The following is a 22,954-nucleotide window of genomic DNA, read 5'->3' as shown; positions in this document are numbered from 1 at the left end:
AAACCCTTACACTCTCCTTTCGTTTACCCCTTTAGTAGGGTCCGATTGAACGCGGCCGTAAACAATGTAGAACACACCGTCCGATTTTGGACCTTATCGCAAAGGCGGAGGAACAAACACGTGTATATTTGTTCGCGACTGTACCTTACGCGCGATCCATTTTAGATAAGCTAATGCCGTAAGCCAGAATTCCTTTTATAAGCGGAGCGGATTATAAAACATCTAAGAAACAACAGCAAAGAGAAAAGCTATAAATAATTGGGTCACCAGCATACATAATTTAAAGCAAATATACTTACTTACGTTGTAGAAATCCTTGAGGGAGGTTTTTGACCAGTAGTGGACGTCATTTGGCTGAAACGAACGAACGAATACTTACGATTACTTGTCAATTAACAAAAAACAACTATAATATGTATTATGCTCTTCAAAACTCTTTTTCGTCATATCCATATGCATATGTTACCACCACAGCTGAGCATTGTTGACTGACAAACTCTTCTAAAAAGATTGTCCATGATGACGGCATCCAGATTCCAGTAGTTGCTTTCAACACTGATCAGGTACCTTATTATTCTACCCAATACAACGATCGCTTTTGCGATATGTTGAGAAATTCACGCTTGTCTATCGTCAAGAATTTTTCTTCCTCATCATTAAATGTTTATTCACCCTACGTTTTTGGGCGTTCTTTTACAGTGCATTGAAATTTAAAATGGTTTCTTGTAAAGTCCGGTCGCTGAGCACGTAGAATTTCATATTGCTGTCGCGACTGTGCGACGGGCGGCCGCAGTGAGTGTGCGAGCGCGACAGCAATATAATTACGCGCGAGCGATAAGATGGGTAGCTTGGGGTCATTGGACGAAATTCTACGTGCTCGGCGACCGGACTTTCGTTATAGGGTAACAACTCGTTCTCCGCTCCTCCCATTAACAAACTACACCCGTGCCTATCTGGTTATTGTTCGGTTATTGGTAAAATACACGTCATTGTTAGGCCCGGGCGGGACACGCGAAAAGGTTTTATATTGGACCTGATAAGCCTAATCGAGACCCTTTAGAGGTGCAACGAGGGTATTAGTAGCTTTTACGGGCTAACTGAAGCTGTACTGTAGGATACGCAAGGATAGACTTTTTTTACCTATAAAATAAGCTCAGAGGTGGAACTGTGTAAAGCAATCGTTATCATTTGACAGTTCATAACGTACGATTATTCTGTCAAACGCTTTGTTTAACTGACTTTCTCGTACGTTATGAACTGTCAAATGATTACGATTGCTTTACACAATTCCACCTCTGATCTTCATGTTACTTGATGGAAAGTAATGATTTGTTAGAAGGTTGCAGTAAGCAACACTTGGTTGTAAGCTATATTATCAAAGCCTACCTGTATGTCTCACTAAAGGGCGCAAAACTCATTCCACTATAACCAAGGGATGGTTCATTTCATATCACGCGGATTGCTATAGTCTTATTATAGCTTACTTAAACAGCACATCGAATGGGTGTCTACCTCCTATGTTCTGAGGTGTCTACTTTTGCTGAAAATGCTAGTGTTTAAACACAAACATTTTAAAACAGTGGCAAAGGAATTACGAACTTTAGCTGGATTGTTACCATGAAAGTCTCATAAAAACAAATTATATCCTAAAATAAATAAGACTGGCATACATATTTAATTTACAGTAGGTTTTTTCGTAACCTTGATAAGGCTTAGCATTAAATCAAAGTGAAACGAGTATGATAAGGCTGAATAGATACAAAAATAATCTAACCTCGTTAGATTTTTATCAGTGCCGCTGCCGGCATATGTAAAGAAAAATTTTTCCATTAAATACTCATCAAATAATAATACAATATTACATAATACACTGTATACCGCAGTGCTAAGCTTCAACCACACCAACGCGTGCAGATCGCCATCGCCGGCGCACAGTGGTTTGATTTTAAAAATAGGTGGACATTCGATCGAAAGTCATAACTTCACCGAAACAAAAATTGTTTTGCGCGATCAAAAAATGTCGCGCGACCCATGACAGTTCACGCGAGTCATTGGCCTATGATCGTGCTGTGATCGCGCCGCGATGGCGATCTGCACGCGTTAGTGTGGTTGAAGCATTAAGCTTGATGTACACTGTCTGGACACCACACAAAACAGAAACTTAAAGAAAATACTTGGCAAAGAAATTAACGTTTAAATCTAGGTATAATTTTTGGTACAACTGAGCCTTGCTGCTTGGCGTAAATGAAATCTTAAGGTAACTTTTTAAACTCACTTTATATCCTTTTTAGGACCTTCCTTTTTTAATATTTGAAAACATTCATTACCCTTCCTTTTTTTTTGCTTCGGTGCAGTCGGGCAAAAAGGCCTAAAAATATAATTTTGTAGGCAGTGTATGACCAATGCCGTTGATAAACTGTATGTTTATCTTTTTATAAAGGACATAATATTGTTTTTTCGCCTGTCATTACACTGGTATCAAGTGCCCACTATCAAACCTACAGCTTCCGCTGTGACGCGCTAAATAATAATACTAAATACATAATAATAATCACAGTTATCCTGTTTGTTTGTACAACTTAATTGTGATCTGACCTTAGCCGATGAACAATTCAACACTAATAATGGTATTTGTATAGAATGACGTCAATGGCGTGTAGTTTGTGAGCAATTTAACAACTTAGGACAATGAATTTGATGTATTTTGACACCATTGTTGACTTGTATGAGAAATCAACCAACTGGTTACTTCTATAAAACTTTCCGTGAAAGTCGAATCGTAATTAAGAATTATTTTTCTTTTTTTACTGTAAACTGGCAATAAAAAAAATAGTTAAGTCATCAATATAAACTTGCAAGAATTTTTAATAAAATTGTCTGTTCCAACATGGAAATCAAGGTTGTCAATTTACAAAATCGATCCAATATTTTATAGCTTATCAGTAATTTGTTTGTTTTTTTTTTTACGTGTGATCTTTGATTTTTATAGCAGTCTGCTAAAGTTTTTAATCGATTTAAAAAACTCAACTATCCGTTTCGTACCGGCCAAATCCTCGATCGGGCGAGTATCGACTTTCTATTTGCGTCCAGACAGCTGCTCGGTGACTGCTCATCAGTTATTCAGCAGCTATTGTCTTCACCACGTGACGCTGCTTGACACACAAACCGATTTTAAGTTAGAGTATAAATTTGGACGTATTTCTTCTGAGCACTGGACCATTTATTGACCCGAAGCAACGATAGGGTTAATCTGGGACGCGTAAAAGCGCTTTTTAAAAGCCTATTTGCAGAAAATAAATGACTTGATTTTTTTATTTGAAATGAGACTGTAGGGAAAGTACTTTAATATTCTATCTGTGATTGAATTTAGATTCTGTTTTCATTTCCGTGTTTTTTTGTCTTTTAATCTTTATTTCAACATGATCTACAGTATTGCTGTTTGATGATAGCATTTAAAAATCAATTCCCCTTAGTTAATTAAATAGAACACAAATCAAGGTCATGAAAATAACCTATTTCGCTTCGCCCACATATCTTGAAGGGTTCATATATTATTAACCTTAATCTAAAAGGCATGTAGGACGTTAGTTTGTGAACACATACATACATACATGGCCTTGGTCTCGCCCTGACATTGGGACAACAGAACCCACCCCATATAGGAAGTGGAATGAAGAATAGTATTCTTGTATCATGTAATATTATGTAGGCGTCATATCAAGTTATACATTGTAGCATCTTATTTCGTTATAATAGAGTCTACTTTGCAACAAAAATGTATAGTCTAGTGTGCCATGTTTCCAGAATTTTCGCGCGGCAAAAACCTTGACAGCCGGTAGAGAATGTGATGGATATGGCCTATTCGGTCGCCAAAAGCGTAACTTACTTTTCGCGAGAAAAAACTTTCCGCTTTTCGTGTGTATTCGTAAAAGTTTAGGCCACTTATTTGCTTAAAAAAAGATACATTATGACGTATCAACGTATGTGTTTACTTTTTTGTAAATGCAGTGGTAACCCTAAAAAATATTTCAGATTTTTACTAAATTTTGCCTAAAATTGATTTATTTATGTAACATTGAAGTGGCCAACCTATCGAAGTTGGGGTTAGTTATATTGGTTTTTATCGCGATTTGTTTACAGTCAAACACATTGGCCAATTTATTTAACAAACATTTGTATTGATTGGCGCCAACGTTGGCCGGATTGCGTTACGCGGGGCGTATTTTGATTTTATTACGCGAGTAATTTTATCACGCTGTGCGCTTGTTCGAACACGCTGACATAATAAAGGTATAAACAGTAGCATAAAAGGTAAATAAAAACAAATAAAAAGGTAATGCATGTGACTCTTACGATTATTTATTAAATTCTGAAAAATATGCTATTTTTAACCCTGTTTTTGACAAGACCGACCGAATGACCGTCAAAGTCGCGGTATAAAGCTAGTATAAAATGATTATGTTTTATCAAAACTTTTTAATTGTCATTCAATGTTAATTATCAAAATTGTGATAATTGTTTAATTATAAATTATCTTGCCACTTTATTTTAGGTACAGTCGTCAGCACATGAAAGTACATTTTTTGGAGCGAGTTTTACGCCCTTTTTCACAAACATTACTATGAGGTCTCACAGTACGCGTAGACGCACAGGGTGACACACGAACCAATCACAGAGCTCTATTTAACGCTGTGTTGTGTGAGTTGTTGCCTCACTTAAGCAAGTATCGTTTGTGAATACGGGTGTTAGCCCACATACTTTTCATATTGATAAAGTCATTATTTTCTTTAATTAAAAATTTTGGGACTGGACCTTCTGTTCTCTTCTACTCTGTGCTGCGGCCATGCAACAGAGCAGCCGTTCCGCCGATTTATCGACGATAAACCGCTTTTCATTCTTGTTTTACACGTAAAGTGTACGCAAAAATATATTTGTTTATACTCCGACAAAAGAGCAGAGTATAAAAATTTTATTCGATTATATTTTGAGTTTATTTTTTTCGATGTTACTAACAGGTTATGAGGATGGAATCCAGTGGCGCTTACGTTTCATTCACTGTGCGTCACGTTTTATTTTTTAATTTGTGTTGCCACCTTTTATAATGTAAAATTTTTGTATAATAATTTCCTAGCTCTCGCGAATTGACTCACATTAAATAGATTTGTTTATTTTCCTTTACAAATGATCACACTAACGAATTTATTCAGAAACTTGTAAATTTTTTCCAAACGAAAAAACAAACATGAAAACAAAACAAATAACAAATGTGCATCAAACTAACTAAACTAATTTAGCAATATTTATTCACAAAAACCGGCATTAACTGGCCGTAAATCGGTGCGGCCATTTGTAAAATTGTAATAGTAAAGCGGTTGCGTAATCGCTCACCTGCGCGCGCGCATACTATGTAACAACAAACAGTGTAGTGATGCGCGAAACTATAGTCAAATATCGATAATTCCGAGACTTATTAAATAAAGAAGTTTTAAAATAGACTCTCATGACAATTTTTATCGTGGATATTTAGTGAAAAGCGTAATTTACTCGATGATTTTTTAAATGTACGTTTGTACTCGTAGTGTATGAGAGGATTTAATTTCGTTAATCTGCTGATAACCTTTCACAACTACGTAAATAAATCGGTATAAATGTTTTCGATTCAGTTCACGAGGGAGAATCTTTACATGATATTCTGATTTCCAGTTAACATTTTACTGATCGATAACTGACCGATTTGCTCAGCCAGAGATTGGATTATTTTTTTAACAAGCTAGAATTTCTCTATCGATACAAATATTAATTACCGATAGCTACGAAAATGTTGGGCATCCCTACCCCGTATGACTCACACGCAGATCGCATACTTTCTGCCGTATTAATTGGGAGCTGATGGACTTAGTGCATGCTCTCGGTGTATTCGACGGGGGCAACTATGATCCATGCCAGGAGTGGGAGGCAAAGATAATGTTTTCTCTTTGAAAGGTTGACGACTTCTGATTGGACTTAGTGCTTTCGGTAGTATTCGACAGGGGCCACATTGATCTATGCCAGGGGGAGTTAGAGATAATGTTTACTCTTTGAAAGGTTGACGACTTCTGACTGGACTTAGTGCATGCTTAATAACATAATGATGTGTTATACTTTCGAATTTTATTTTAAAACATAATGTGATAAACTTTCGTCAAATAGTGACACCCAACGTGGCCAAAAAGTTGACAACGCAATCTCAAAGACTTAGCTTTGAGGTGCTTTGAGTGAGTGTCACTATTTGACGCACACGTTAGCGTGGCCTAATCGGACCGTAGTTTAGGCAAATAACCTAAAACTATGGTTAATTAGCATCAACCGTTTAAGACACAGAGTTTACGTAAATATGTAGTAGTTTACATGAACATGCTGTTCTTCCTGTTTAATAATTAATGGCTTTTGCTTGTGGTTTCGGTCGCGTATGTAGGTGTTACCATACCTAAGTCGTTAGCATTTCAACATAACCCAAAGCTTTCTGTCTCTAGTAGATTGGACATTTCCAAAAATTTTCAGCATCAAAAATAATATAGCCCACACGGTGTTATAAGTACAGAATAGCATTTCTTTATAATTTGATTTTTAAGAAAGATTCCTCTACTAAACAAACATACAAACTATTTAACCTATATACAAGTCGTGATTACTAATATCAAATTACAGCGGTTAATGATGCAAAGTTTAATTTAACACGACCGCAACTCGAGCGTTTACCTTGATGTAGTCATCAACAATACGGTGTTTGAACCAGTTTACGGCCGTCTTAAAAGTTCGTTTAATTTACGACAAGTAACACGGCACAAGGAAAAATCGGGATACGGAATACCGGGCTACTTAGTCATGTCCGGGATTGCGTAAACCGGGATAATTTTGGGATGTTTTATGTTACGGTTTGTTTTGTTTTTGTGCTTATATTTAAGACTAAACAGGTCACAATGCCCTTAGAAAACAATTGTTTTTTTCATTATTATTTTGAATGGACAGTAATCCGGAAAATTCAGATCATTGTGTCCTAATTACCAAAATCTACAGGGTGTCCCGTAATGTAACGTCAAGCCGGAACTGGGTGTTGAGGCAAGTGGTGCTGGTTATCAGAAAAATATTAAAAAAAATCTATGTGGCATATTTTAAAAATAATAGGCATTTAAAAAAAATCAAAAAATTCTACTCCAAGTGACGGTCCTTTTACTCGTGTTGCCACAAATCTTCACTTTTTCCAATTTTTTTTTTGTTATTTAACCCTGAATAATGCTTCTCTAAATTGTTATCAAAATTACAAAACCAGCTGCTCCAACTTGGATGAAAAAAATACATTATTCCCAAAAAAAATATCAAAATAAAAATTTTGCCTAGTTTAAACTGACTGTACTGAAAAAAAATTGTACTACGCGAGTGTGGCAAGTGACGTCATAATTTGGCGCATTTAGTAAGGATTCCAAAATGGTATAACACTTTGTAAAATCTTGCTGTAATTGTCGACAATTTTTGTTTATTGGAAATAATCCCGTTTTTAACTTTATCTACCTTGGTTAAAAATATTATTCTAATGTGCCCAAAATTCAAGTTTCTGGCTTAAGTGAGGTGGAGAAGCCATTTTAAAAGGTATGAGGGGGACGGAGAGGGCCATCTTACCAAGCAGGGATGTTATGGATATCCGTAACCGTAACCGAAACTATCGGATATCCGAAATAAAAAAATGTCCATAACCGTAACCGAAACTGATTCATAAGTTACGGATAGTTTCGGATAAAGGCCAAACTGCAAAACTCTATGAAATCTGCAGTATACACGCCGCAGCTGCAATGCCGCGCTGCCGATTTCATAGTTTTGCAGTTTGCGGTTGCAGTTTGCGGTCTGCGGCCCGTCTTGGAATTGTACCTTAAATCTTAATATTTGTTACCAACTTGTCTGGCATTCGCTGGCACCATCTAATATGCCAGCCTGTTTTACCTTTATCATACATAGGTGTCGTCTTAGTTGGTACATAAAGTAGCTATGTGGGTCACGCTCACGCAACATCTTGCTATTTGTATTATACCTACATTTTTGAAATTCTAATAATTCCGTAAACGAAATTATCCGAGACTTTCGGATAATCTGAAATGATTTCATATCCGTGACCGTAACCGAAACCGGTATAATATTATTCTAATATCCGTAACCGTATCCATAACCGAAACTTCATATCCTTATTATCCCTGTTACCAAGTACAAGTGCAGGCAGAGCAGGTAGTAAAGGCGCGCGCGCACGGGTGACTTTTGTCACAGTATGTCAACTACTAATGACTTTCATGGTGACAAAAGTTTCTGTGACTGACTGTACGGTAGTCAGTCACAGAAACTTGAATTTTGGGCACATTAGAATAATAATTTTTAACCAAGGTAGATAAAGTTAAAAACGAGACTATTTCCAAAAAACCAAAAATTGTCGACAATTACAGCAAAAATTTACCAAGTGTTATACCATTTTGGAATCCTTACTAAATGCGCCAAATTATGACGTCACTTGCCACACTCGCGTAGTACATTTTTTTTTTCTGTACAGGCAGTTTAAACTAGGCAACATTTTTATTTTGAAATTTTTTTTGGGAATAATGTATTTTTTTCATCCAAGCTGCAGCAGCTGGTTTTGTAATTTTGATAACAATTTAGAGAAGCATTATTCAGGGTTACATAACAAAAAAAAAAATTTGGAAATAGTGAAGATTTGTGGCAACACGAGCAAAAGGACCGTCACCTGGAGTAGAATTTTTTGATTTTTTTTAAATGCCTATTATTTTTAAAATATGACACATAGATTTTTTTTTATATTTTTCTGATAACCAGCACAACTTGCCTCAACACCCAGTTCCGGCTTGACGTTACATTACGGGACACCCTGTATAGTGCTCCAATAGAGTTTGTTGCAAATGGCAATGTTGAAATGAACCTACCTCATAAATTCATCTGAGATGTAAAAACCCAGGATCTCAGAAATAGGGCAACAGCGGCACCATTAGTTAGGTTAAAGATTTTATCTATTTAGGACTTCAGGCTGGTAAAGATATCTAAATAAGACCGTGCAATAACAAAAAGAGAGCAGCCTAATATTGTTACATTGACCTCATTTCAATATCAACACAGCGGTCCACTTTTAATACAGGGTGTACGAAAAAATAACTAAAAAGAAAAAGCAAAAAAGACAATGTATAAAATTAATTCAAGTACGACATCAAAACGTAATATCCTGAAGAAATAGCAGACGCGACGAAAAGTTTGTTTCTTTTTTCGTCCTCTTTCGAGATGATGCGGTATTTATTTGACAAATTATCGGGTTCAATTCAAACCCGGGTACCCGGGTCGTAGGGCTGCCATGCCATCAGAGTTTCACCGGTTTTTTATTCGAACCGTATTTTTTCTTTGCGAGATTTAGAAAAATGTAGTTAGTTCATGAATTTACTTATTAAATAAAATCCTGAATAAGTGTTGCATTTTTTTTCACAATACTTACTTTTTAGCTTTATTTTTTTGAGATTTCTATTATTATTATTGTGGCAATTTCGCTCTTGTTTTACGGAAAATTCCTTTTACTTCCGGAGCTATTTAAATAATGGCAGCCCTAGCCTCATGGCACTTTAGGGCGTTTTTCCGCATTGCGTTGAAAATTCAATGTGTGCTAGCTAATACGAGTGTATTTTCGTTTCAAAACCATTGTATGTGTCACAGAATATTGTTTATAATCATCATCATCATCAACAGCCCTTTACAGTCCACTGCTGGACTATGAGCTGGACTATGAGAATGGGCAGCAGCGCTCTCTGAAAAACATCAATCTTTTAAACTGCGATCTCCAACCCGCCTGCCTAGCGTGGAGATTATGGCAAAACCCTCCACTATAGTGGAGGAGGCTCATTGTTTATAATGCTAACCAATAATTAGTTGTCATAATTAAAAGCTTGACATCACCAACAGTTAATTGGAACCTACAGAGTTCGTGTACTCTGTCTATAGCGTGTAATAATAATTACAATAATGGTTTAAACGATTGAATCTTTAAACTAACCTGAATCCCTTAACGGGCATAGTGTGTTCATGTTTTTATTTTTATGGACCCTAACGCAAGGGAATAAGATTCAAATTATAATGGGACTCAAAATTGCCTTATTAAGGTTTAAAACTAATACAGCTAGTCTAGAAATTAACATATCGCGTGCTAACACCGCAAATTAATTAATGCGTTACACTTCTCACTTGCTAATCGCATTCTATCTCTTTCGCTCCTTTGAAAACAAAATAACTTAGCACTTAAACTTTATCATCTACCCTTCCGTTTCGAATTATACAAAATGTCTACCCTCACAGTGCAAATAGAACAAACAAATCAAGTTTAAACAGTATTAAAATGTATCAAGCGGACGCATTTAAAGTATAAAAGATGAAACGAATAAAATTCTTCTTTTTTTTTTCTTTTGGATCACCAGGCTAGTATCCTGAATCCTCTGACTTCAGAGGCTCCATTTCCACTTAAATCAAACATTCAATCAAAGTTGTGATTAGGTTGATTCAAGTCTTGAAAGCTTGTCATACGTAACCAAACGAGGATTTGTGTATCTCCCATTTGGATCACCAGCCTGGTATCAGTAGAGAGTAGACTTCTAACGGCTCACGACATTTTGAAGCATCTATACTTTTCAAACAATCTTGATTCAATCCTTCAAAGTCAAGCTAGACTTAACCAAAACTATTCTTAACCCCATGAGTGCTGGCTGTTCTTCTTCGACTGTGGTGCTTTATCACGGCTCAGTTGAAGCTATTCTATTATGAATGGAAAGGAATACGTCTCGCATAAACTTTACGATTATCTACGCCCTCAAGTCACTTCAGCACTTAGATTTTATAACCGAAGAGAAATGCTCCGCATAACAAATGGACAAGGGTTGAAATTGCTGTGGCGCTGTTTGACAAGATGGAGTTAGAAGCGATTTATGTTGTTTTGGTCTTGCATACACTATAGCCTCTAGCAAGAGGCATACTTGTAGAAACACGACGTCTTGTCTTTTGCATACTTAGGTAAATATGAATTCTTTCTTATTCATAGTTTCGTCGATGGCACGTCTATATTGTCTATTTCACTCATTCTTGTATTTTTTACAGTCTGCCTTGTTCAATTTGTCTTTAAACCAAAATTTGACAAAATTACTTCAATGGTCACAATCAATAAAAATGTTTATGATTGTATTTCTTCTCTAAAACGTGTCTGCTGACCTACAAGCCTGCCCATAACTCTGTCTTAATATAACCAATCAGTCCCTCGTCCGTAAATAACCTGAATAATTCCAAGAACTCGAAACGTCCATTTTGAATTAGTTTTATTGTTGTTTGTATATTCCCAAACAGACACCTTCCTCCGAACATCTAAGTAAATCCTTTAGATAAATAAATAATTGTTGATTTAATACAAATTTTGACCAAAGAAATCTTATTCTGTCTGATTCTGATTTATATTTACACGTAAACAAACTTGAAAAGAAATATGGCCCTTTATTTCAAAGACGTTTTAAGTGTTACAGTAACATACATCACCAATTTTACCAAAGATCCTCCTTTTATGGTTTCCAAAATAAACATTATAGCCCTGTAACTAAATTAGATTAATACGAGCGTCTCATCTAAATATACTACAGTAGGGCGTTGAAATATGTGCTTAGTAACGTGATTTTTATTTGGATCTACTTTGTTCGACTTTTTCAGTCCTGGACTTCAGGCAGTAAAGGAGTAACATTTTCATTTTACTGGTGTTATAAATTGAAGCAATCAAATTCTGTATCTAATATTATGTCTTTTTCTTTAATTTTGTATTTCTTTAGCAGTACCTACAAATATTAGCTTTTACATTGGCGTCATATTTAGAGAATTTTGTATTAACAAAAGTTTTCTTTTGTCCCCAGGTCTTAGCGGTTCGAAAGCGGACCTGCAGCATCGACGCGAGGTGTTTGGTTCGAACCTTATCCCGCCGAAACCTCCCAAAACCTTCCTCACTTTAGTATGGGAGGCCCTGCAGGACGTTACCCTGATCATTTTAGAAGTGGCTGCCGTTGTATCATTAGGATTGAGTTTCTACAAACCGCCAGAGGACCCGCTCGATGCCGGTAAGTAAATTATTACTAGGCTGATTGCGTAAGAGATACGGTTTTGGTGGTTCGTTGGAAAAATGGTGGAGTGAGATAGTAATATCACTAGTGTCCAAAAAGTGCCGTTAATGAAATATCTTTGTTCAATTTTGACCAACATTTGGATCTTATGAACAAAGGCTCTTACTTAATCATAACTAACATCCATCCCAATGAGAAAGCTATTGTTTGATGAACGCAAGTTCCAAGTTTTCCTCCTTCTTCAAATACCTTTCTCTGGCGAAACTATCGCTGGCTCTCTTACGCCGTCAGTCTCATAGACAAAAATTCTCGATTATACAGAAAGACCGTGTATTATACAAACAGTCATTTGTACAGAATCCCCAGAAACATTTCTAAGTGCCAAAAATAGCAATAAATTCATACGCAAACCATAATTCGAAGGAATATGTGATGCAAAGGATTTTTATGTAAGCCCCCGTTCTGAATCATTCATAGGCTTTTGATGTTTCTGCGATTCACGTGTACGTATCGCCCTCGATGTGTTTCCAAATGCTGATGATATGTTATAACAAATTATTTGTACTTTATTTATACCCTGTTCAAGTACATCTAGAACACCAACTGCCTTCGAAATAATGTAATTAATTAGAAATGGACGTAACATCAGCAAAAGATTTTCCATCTCCAACGACTATGAATTGATTGAGAACGGGATCGCTGCCATTATTGACAATTTTAAATTCATATGCTTTCAAAATTGTAAAATCATATACATTAACTGTTCTTCTTTGAACTGTAAGTATATTTGTTACATCTGATGAATTTTCATTTATGACAAAACAGATTCCACAGCTATGAATAGCTTTGACTAAAGCTAATTTTAGTTGTAAAATAATATAATTAACAAGTGTATTTTCTGTTTTCAATAACAATGTGGAATCATTAGACGACCCTGGTAAGAATGTGTAAATAATATTATTAAGACACCTTCCCTTAGTATTGATAAATGTACTCAAGCTTTGATACCCTCAACTTCCTTACCTTTGGAATTTGGAAAATTATTTTTGTATGCTGCAACTGAATCGATATTTTTAGCTATTTCTTATTTAGTTTCTTCTTCGTCTGCACCATGGATGTCATTGAATTGTTTGAAATAATTTTCAAGGGGTCATTATGCCAAATTGGCAAAACAAGAACCATGGTGCGGAATTGTAGCTATCTTTTCAGTTGCCTACCCTTGAGTACCATTAACCATACCCGTGTAGTGAATGCACCCTACACCAGAATGTTTGACCCCGTAAGCTATTCTGTCCGCTTGTTTGTTATATGTATCACCACTGTGAATGTTGACTGTTCAGTGTGTCAATTACTTCCTGATTTCATGTCAGTTTAGTAATAGTTTAGAATATAATCAGTACGAGGCGTGTGTACGACACATCGTGTTACTTTAATGTTAGCTAGATCTCAATAGTTTTCGTCACGCTTTGCACGCATAGTAAAAACAGCCTTATTACTTGGCCACAGGGCAGAGGCTTCCGTCGTTACAAATTATACAATGCTTAAATTATTACATTATTATGTAGGTAATGTACTATGCTTGCCAAATGCTGGCCGATGACCGCAGTAATCTGCTTTTGAGCTAAGAACAATGCCGCTGTCTAAACCGAACCTATCCATTCTCGATGTGTCATATGAATGCCCAAGTACTGCAGATCTATAGTATAGTTTATAGTGAATAGCTATTGGTTAGATCACAATCAGTTATTAGGTGTTCCAATCCACTGAACTGGACCTAACATTCCGTCGGGGCATTCGGTCACATTTACTAGTTCCAATGCTTGCGTATTAGCCATTACAATCGGATGGGCTTTTATATTCGAATCGCTCATTCAGGTTTGAGTTTGACACATCTAATACTTATAACAGCTTTTGACAATGTTTAATACGAGAAAGTGACTTTGGTATTTATAGTTGAGTAATGACCGTCAGTGATGATATGAAATAATTAGATCTTGTCGATAAACACATCGATATCGCAATACCTTTTGTAGACTTCAGTACATCCAATATTCTTATCCAGTTTGAAAATTATAAATAACTTGAAAAAAATCGAACTGTCTAAGGCGGGAATTGAACCTACGATTCTTTTCCAGTTACCTCAGGTAAAAAATTCTAACTAATTTAAAATACAGTTTACTTATCCCTTTCATAACGCTTAAAGCATCCCACTAAAGCTCTTTTGCATACATAAACACCCACCCCCTAATCCAATAGCAGCGGTCATCGAGCCGGTAGATAAACCAATTAATTCGACAATATGGGGTGCGGTAGCTGCAGCGATTATACCACGTGCAGGGTGTGCTCGGCGATATCGCCTATTAGTGGCCGTATAGGCATAGCGCACTGTCCCTTTCGTTCATGCCCTGGAATAGTGTTGGGAATATCGATGTCGATGTTAATCATCAGCAACTATTTATTTTTGGGTAATGAACGATGGTATTTTTGGGTAAATCAGCATTTGGTTATTAGTGGCCTGATATAGGCATAGCGCACTGTCCCTTTCGTTCATGCCCTGGACTAGTACTAGAATATCGTTGTCTTTATCATCATCATCATTATTCATTGACTTGAATGATGTTTTTCGGGTAAATCAGCATCTTTTGTTTTATCGATTTTTAAAATTAAAGCTATAGACTTAGTTAATGGCGGACTTAGAATAGGGTTTATTTAATCTAGTGTGAGTAATAGACCGCTGTTATGGTCTGCTAAACAAGTAATTCTTTCGTATCTATGCCCTCTTCCGGGCACTTATAGACGTCTAAATATAGGTAGCCCCTCCACACGGCTCGGCTAACGGCTAAAAATGTCCATTGAAGCACGAAATCATTGTTCTTGTCTGAAAATCGATCCCATTTAGAGCCGGTTTGTTCTGTCCAAACAGATTCATTCAGCTAGCTTGCGTATCTATCAATAAGAACATTCCTAATCCAAAATTTACCCCATCTTTTTAAAATTCGGTCTCGCAGCAAGAGTTCAGGCGATCAACACAAGCAAAGATTTGCATCTTATACGCTTGACGCGTTGACGTCTTTTGTATTCTGACTGATTTGTGTGTTCTGTATTCAAATATTACATCAGTGTGAGTATGCTTTCGACTCAACTTTCGTTGCGCGACCTATTTAAGATAAACCTCTTTTATGAAGAATCGAATAAACTATCGATATTCCCAATCGCATCCCCAGCACTTCTCATTCACATTGGGTTATTCAGTCCGACACGGGGCGCGGTGTAAATTGAATTAATAATGGCAATTACCGCGTTCAAATGAAGTGTTGCGATCGGCGCCTGTAAAGTCCGATTTTGCCTCTTTCGTCTGTGGCTCGTCTGATCCAAATAGAGACAGCTTTGAATGATGTCTTTATCCAAAATTAGCCACTTTATTTAAAAAAATTCTATTCTCACTTTAATTGAGTTATTTTAAATCGATTAATTTATCGACGATCCCAATCGCATCCCCAGCACTTCTCATTCGCATAGAGCTCCAAGGGTTATTCAGTCCGACACGGGGCGCGGTGTAAATTGAATTAATAATGGCGATTACGGCGTTCAAATGAAGTGTTGCGATCGGCGCCTGTAAAGTCCAATTTTGCCTCTTTCGTCTGTGGCTCGTCTGATCCAAATAGAGACAGCTTTGAATGATGTCTTTATCCAAATTTAGCCTTTAAAAAAATTCTATTCTCACTTTAATTGAGTTATTTTAAATCGATTAATTTATCGATGATCCCAATCGTATCCCCAGCACTTCTCATTCGCATAGAGCTCCAAGGGTTATTCAGTCCGACACGGGGCGCGGTGTAAATTGAATTAATAATGGCGATTACCGCGCCGTTTTGCCGCGTTCAAATGAAGTGTGGCGATCGGCGGCTGTAATACTCCGATTTTACCTCTACAGACGAGAGGCAAGGGTTTTCAATGTGATGAAAAGCTGAGCTAAAAACTAGTTAATTAAGCTCATTATGTATACTGGTGTTCTAGTTCTAGTATAAGAAGTCTATCGAGATAATTCACACTTTTGAAAATGACCATGATCATGAGCATGACCATGACCTCTCCCATGATTATTTTGAGTTGTCTCAGAATTAACTTCTTTATGATCAATATCATTCCTTGTATAGTCTTTTACATCAGCTGCTGTTTGCTGTCATTGGATATTGTATTGATTTCTGTAGAAACAATATTAAAAAAAAGATCAGTAGTTTCAAATACAATAACTTCTAATTTTGTAACAAACAAACATACTTACAAACTTTGTTTATAAGAATGTTATTTTATCAGTTAGTATTGCCGTGCCCTAATCCCTATCTTTTCAATGCTGAATGTTATCACTAAGCCACTAATTTCTGGAGATATCAACGAAAAGTACTGATTTACCAAGGCGCAGACCACCGATTTTTAGCTGGCCGATAGTTGGATCGGACTGTGAAGCAGTATAGAAATGTATGAAAGTGCACACATTACACAGATTTGTTATCGGCCGATTCTTCATACAAATTAGAATCGGGCCCAACTATCGGCCAACTAACAGACGGTGGTCTGCGCCTAAGCTTAGTCTATTATCATACAAGAACAAGGAAAACTCGTCACAATTTGTCACATATACCTACAGCTCATAATAGTTATAGTAGCTGCTCTTATTATTAATGTCTGATTTACCCAGTATTTCCTTCCTTCTCAAATCTTTGTATTAATATAACAAAATATACCTATGATGATCCAATATACAATATACACATTTACGATTTCTATCCTATTAACTTACTAATTAATACTGTTATTATTAGCGCTACCTTGTTTATTTACTCTAGGATTTACCTATTCAACGATCAAGTGTTATTCTATACAACTAAGCTACCAGTTCATAGTAAATTAATAATAATATTGTAAACAAAACGAAGTAGGAAAAAACAAGGTTGCGCAAATAAACTTAAAATATAAAGAAATAATAGTTATGCCCGTATTCTGGAAAAAACTGAAGTATTTAACATTTGTCTGAAATCTAAATGATCGATTTTTGTGTCGTTTCTGAATACGAGCTTTTTAAAATGTATTACTACCGCATGATACTAAATACCTATATCCTAAACCTAATAAATACTGAAATTACTCACTTCTTTCTAAACCTTCTCTATCTTCTATTTTATTTAGTGATTTTCTAGAAATAGTTCTTTGGGAGCAAGATTTTTCTCTTCATGTTATCTATAAAAATATTTTCAGTATATCTCCTTTTTTCATTGTATAAAAAAGAGCTAGAACTAAATGATGTCAAAAACTTTGATTGGACATTTGTTTTAGTTATTACAGATTTATTAAATCACGCTTTAATAGCAATTTTTAATAGATTATCGTGATAACATTACTTGGAGATATACTGACGTTTAAAATAACTACTAAAACAAAAGAATTTAAATTACACTGCTTTATAATTATTAAACTTGTATTAATCTTGCTGTCTCATTTAAATAAAACATAAGTTTTTAGTCTTAGTAATAAGTCTCAGAATCTACAAGCAATTTTACTCTGAATGTATCAGATTAATGTTGTGTGTAATTTTGTTATTGTGTAAGAAAATATTTAGAATAAGACCGCCAACCTCAAACATCTAGTAGTATGTAGGGTTGCATCGCTACCATACTTCCCACCAGTATAATCCTTGCTTTAATTATTTACCTACGCTAAAAAATTTATATTGATTAACGTCTCTCTGAAAGGCATATCTCTAACGTAACCTGTTGTATTCTTCCAGCACATTTGGACGAGGAGGAGGGCCACTACCAATGGATCGAAGGTCTGGCGATCTTAATATCTGTCATAGTCGTCGTAATAGTCACAGCGTTCAACGATTACACGAAAGAAAGGCAATTCAGGTAAGTTTTTGTCATTTATTCAAATTTTCTTGCTCCTTAACCTTTAATTGAGCGGGTCACGGTCGGAACATGTCCAAATTTAACATTGTTTTTTTACTTTGAAACTAGAATATGGCGAAGAAAAATATGGTGGTAACTTCTCCCTCAGTGAAGTCTCAGTTTTAGGATTATGGAACTACTAGTAGATTGACAAAAATACACTTAAATCCAAGCTCAGATTCAAAATACAATGTCTCTCTTGTGTTACCAAATAGTGACGTTGCAACCCTATTAATCTGGCAATTACAGTTGACTGGATACCAATCGTGACTAATCAATGGCAATCTAGGAATTTCACTTTCCAGAGTACAGTCAGATGCACTAGAATTAAATTATACTGGGAGAGGTCCTGGATTTAATAGAGTTACCTGACGGTAACCTCTTTAGAAATGCTGATGGATATTTTTTTCCCTTTTACAAATAGTCATAGTATTATTTAAATTGGCCAAAGTGTGCCTAAGCACACGATTGTAATGAAAAAGTTGACAGACTGACTGCCTCACAGTTACTTATACCTAAACCGTACACAATGTACACCCTATATTAATAATGAACAATTTCTTTGCAGAGGTCTACAATCCCGGATAGAGGGCGAACACAAGTTCTCCGTTATCCGGGGAAGCGAAGTGAAGCAGGTGTCGATAAGCGAGATAGTCGTCGGTGACATATGCCAGATCAAGTATGGGGACTTGCTGCCGGCTGACGGAATACTGCTGCAGAGCAACGATCTCAAGGTGAGAACGCTTCATCATCATCATTTCAGCCATAGTACGTCTACTGCTGAACATAGGCCTCCCCCAATGATTTTCACAATGGCCGGTTGATGGCGGCCTGCATCCAGCGCCTTCCCGCTATCTATATGAGGTCGGACGTCTCACGCTGCGTTTTCTGGTACGCGGCCTCCACTCCAGAACCTTGCTGCCCCATCGGCCGTCAGTTCTGCGTACTATGTGCCCTGCCCATTGGCACTTCAGGTTGCTAATCCGTCGGGCTATGTCAGCGACTGTAGTTCGTTTACGTTGTATCAGAAGAACATAGGAGTTCGAAATGAAGGATCGACTTCGAGAAAGATGTACAGTCAACAACACATCAGAATAACATACAGTTTTGTTGCAAAATAATATATATTTAGACTGCCAAATAAGACGCTACAGTGTATGAGGCAATATGCTTATCACAGTGTCATCTGCCCCTGGCGGCAAACCCTGAAACCCAGCTGACGTTGTAATTCTATGCATTTTTTTTGTACTCAACGACTATTTCTGAAAACGTAAACAGCGCGCTCACGTATCGCCAGCCAGTAAATTTATCGTTATATTAATCTCTGACAGGTAGCAATAATTTCTATATTTGACGCTTATCAGATTTGTGACGTGCGTCATAAGATAGCTGATATCGCTTTATTGGGTTATCGGCGCCGACAGGTATTATTGTAGTACACACCACTTATATTGCATTTTTTGCTAATTGATTTTCATATAAAATGGGTCAGATGGATTTGCCATTTGGCTATTAAATAGTAGTAATAGTTGTTGTACTTATTGCTGCGATGTTGCAACAATAAGAGTAATTTGTTAGTGGCTGTATTATGTAATGTAGTATTATATGGATGAAATACATTTCAAATGACCCCCCACCTTGTTGTCCCCAAGTAGGTAGGTACATCAAGCTTAACACTGAGGCATCTTTTACAATTTGTAATAGATGTTATTTTGAAATAAATATGTAGTCTGATGTCAACTGTACCTACTAGAGAGTCACTTTATTACTTTTGGGAAACTTAAGGAGTAAATGGGAATAAAAGTTTTGAACTTAACGGAAATCAACTCTTCTACTAGTAAGAAATAAAAGTTCTAAACTAATTAGCGCCAGTCTTAGGCACTATCTATGTATTTAGTAACAAATTCTACTGGAGATCTTGACCTAATTATGTCAAAGGTATTACAAAACTTCCAAATGTTGAATCCTTATCAAAATTCGTTCAGTGTGTTACTATGTAAAGAACATTTTTGCTAAACATAAATCTGTACGCCCACGACTCTGATCGCAAAGATATCACAAATAGATAACGGCTTTGATAACAGTTGTAGTAATGCAGTATTTTTATCTTAAGATTTGTTTGATTAATTGTATACAGTCGACAGGTCATCAAGTTATACATTTCTTTTACAAAATAGCACTTATGACGTCTACACAAGGCACAGTGTTAACATTAACATGGCGTCCGAAGCTTGTGAAATAAAAATAACTGTTTGCCTTACATGGTTAGAAAATAGATAAAAATGTGTTATTATATTAGCACTGTTAGATATATTTCAGGAAAAACCCAGCGTTTGTTTACTATGATTAGAATTCTAGGGCCCGCTAAATAAAACAATGTTTATGTCGTGACCAATAACGCTGACAGTACTGACTGATATAATTATTATAATTACTAGCGGCCGCCCGCAACTTCGTACGCGTGAACCCCGTTTTACCCCGTTTTAATCAATATTACACTGTGATTCAAATACATAAAATTTATTTATTTAATAAAATTTCAATATTATTTACGAACGTCAAAAGCAGTAGTTTGAACAGCGCTTGATAGATGGCGTTTCACGGCTTCGTCGTCCGCATGAATATTTACGAACGTCAAAAGCAATGTTGATAGATGGCGCTTTTTCTCACGTCTTATTTATTTATTGAATTTTTTTTTGTCACATATCGTCATAAATTATAGCCTATATGTTATTCTGGGTTATAAACAATAATACTGTAAAGTTTCGTCGAAATCCGTTCAGTAGTTTTTGCGTGAAAGAGTAACAAACATGTTGACATCCAGACATCCATACAAACTTCCGCATTTATAATATTAGTAGGAATATAATATTAGTAGGATTATAATATTAGTAGGATTAGTAGGACTAAATTAGACATTGAATGTAGTAATAACCGGGTCATTCCATCGTTTCGGGTGTTACGTTCGTACACACATATTCAACAATTTCATGTATTTTGAAATAGTATTTTAATAATGTTAGTGCTTTAATCTGTCCGTTTTTAGTTGTTTTATCTAAATAATAAGTTTGTACAGCTTAGAATGTAGGATAACGAAAATATGAATCGAAAAGTGTGCGTTTCGGGCGTTACGAGATTTTGCCTCTATGTTCTGACGGTTGCTGCATTTACTCGAAATTTAGCGAATTTTCTTAAGGAATCATACCTAAAACTTACAGGACTTCTAAAGTATGACATTTACAAACCATGTAACATACAATCACTGTTAAATAAAACGTTTTACTATTTTATTATAAATTTTTTCTTTGTTTCGGGTGTTACAATGGTTCTGTTTCGGGTGTTACGAGTACGAAAATTCAACGCGATTTATCGATAAAATCGGTGTTTTATTAGTCTCCAGGTACTACAAAATAAGGAGTACAACAAATAAACACAAATAGAGCGAATTCTGGTTTGAAATTACGAAGCAGCTTTTTTTAAAAAATATACAAAGTTCAAGTTTAATTTTTCTTCAGAATATTGCTTTTTCTATTGTTTTTGGCTTGAAATCGCATTACTTTAATTTCTAATTACGATATTTATTGGAAATATCAAAAATCGACACTTTTTAGCAATACCTTAATTTTAGTGTTAAGTCGACATTTCAAAAAAGTCTTAAATTGAGAAATATGACTCCTTTTCCGATGCCAGCGCTAGTGGGAGGTCAAAGGACCCTCACAGTAATACTTTTTCACTTCTCCAAGCAATATACACACATTATCGACATATAAATAAAAATGTAATACCCGAAACGTTTCGGGTGTTACAGTTTTTAATCAAGAAAGAAACATACTAATTTACTATCATGCTCAGATATTAGTTAGTATTTGAAATCATTACTACCATGTCCTTACTTTTACCAAATATTGTTACCCTAATCCATGTGTAAGGTACAATAATAAAACAAATACCTGTTTTTCTGTTTCGGGTGTTACATCGCCGAAGTAACAAGAAAACAGACTTAAAACTTGATGATTATCCATTTTTTTGGGACTATGACGCTATCTACCAATACTATGATGAATACCCTCGAATCATATAGTGGCAAAACGTTTAACAGATTGATAGTTTTTTTTTAATCGTATTACCAATAATTAGAGAGAAAATGATCATTCAGACAGTTGACTTAAGTATAGACTTTGAAGAATAATAACTTAAAAATAACTTGTTTCTTTCAGATTTTTTTTGTTGCACATTATAATTTGGAATGTTTACTTTCAAAATTCATTAGATTTAATGCGAAAAGAACATATTTAGTTTTTCACCCTCGGTAACATTTGTCATGGAATGACCCAACCGTCAACTTTTTTTAAAATTAGGCAAGCATATTAGTTATTATGATACATGCATTCCATAAGAAAATATGTATTTACCAAAATTCACCCCCTGCACGCAGGAAGATTTAGTGAAGGCTACTGACAACGCTTCTTGTGCCGGAATTTTGGGCTGACACTGTGTAGGTTTGTTGTTGTTGTTGACACGACAAGAAGAAGAATTCTCCTCCTTAGGGGATGAAATGGGAGTACAAAGTCTGTATAGAAAGACAAGAGATTAGTAGTCTAGACAGGACAAGCCGCGGGCGTAAAGGTAGCGTTTAATCATCATCATCATCATCTCAGCCATAGGACGTCCACTGTTGAACATAATTTCGTCGTTCGACGCCGTCAAAGGCAGACGTGTGTCCGATTTCTTAACAAAATATCTATAATTTGGCATTTTAAATTCGACTGTATTCGTTAAATTGTAAAAATCAAATTCGTTTAAATCAGTGCCCCTATTTTTCGATGCGAATCTTCTGCTCACCTGACTCATCGC

The 22,954-nt window shown here is 35.9% G+C and overlaps 1 protein-coding gene across 1 annotated transcript in view; it reads left to right on the top strand.

Moving 5' to 3' along the window:
- Positions 1–22,954, top strand: part of LOC135084219 (plasma membrane calcium-transporting ATPase 2) — a 136,904-nt gene that overhangs the window by 76,239 nt on the left and 37,711 nt on the right. The window contains exons 4-6 of the mRNA XM_063978955.1: positions 11,952–12,152; positions 17,941–18,061; positions 18,669–18,834. Of these exons, the coding sequence (XP_063835025.1) occupies positions 11,952–12,152; positions 17,941–18,061; positions 18,669–18,834 (488 nt within the window). The remainder of the gene's footprint in view (positions 1–11,951; positions 12,153–17,940; positions 18,062–18,668; positions 18,835–22,954) is intronic.

The sequence above is a fragment of the Ostrinia nubilalis genome, chromosome 25 (assembly GCF_963855985.1).
Source record: "Ostrinia nubilalis chromosome 25, ilOstNubi1.1, whole genome shotgun sequence".
NCBI lineage: Eukaryota > Metazoa > Arthropoda > Insecta > Lepidoptera > Crambidae > Ostrinia > Ostrinia nubilalis.
This window is presented reverse-complemented; position numbering and strand designations above follow the sequence as displayed.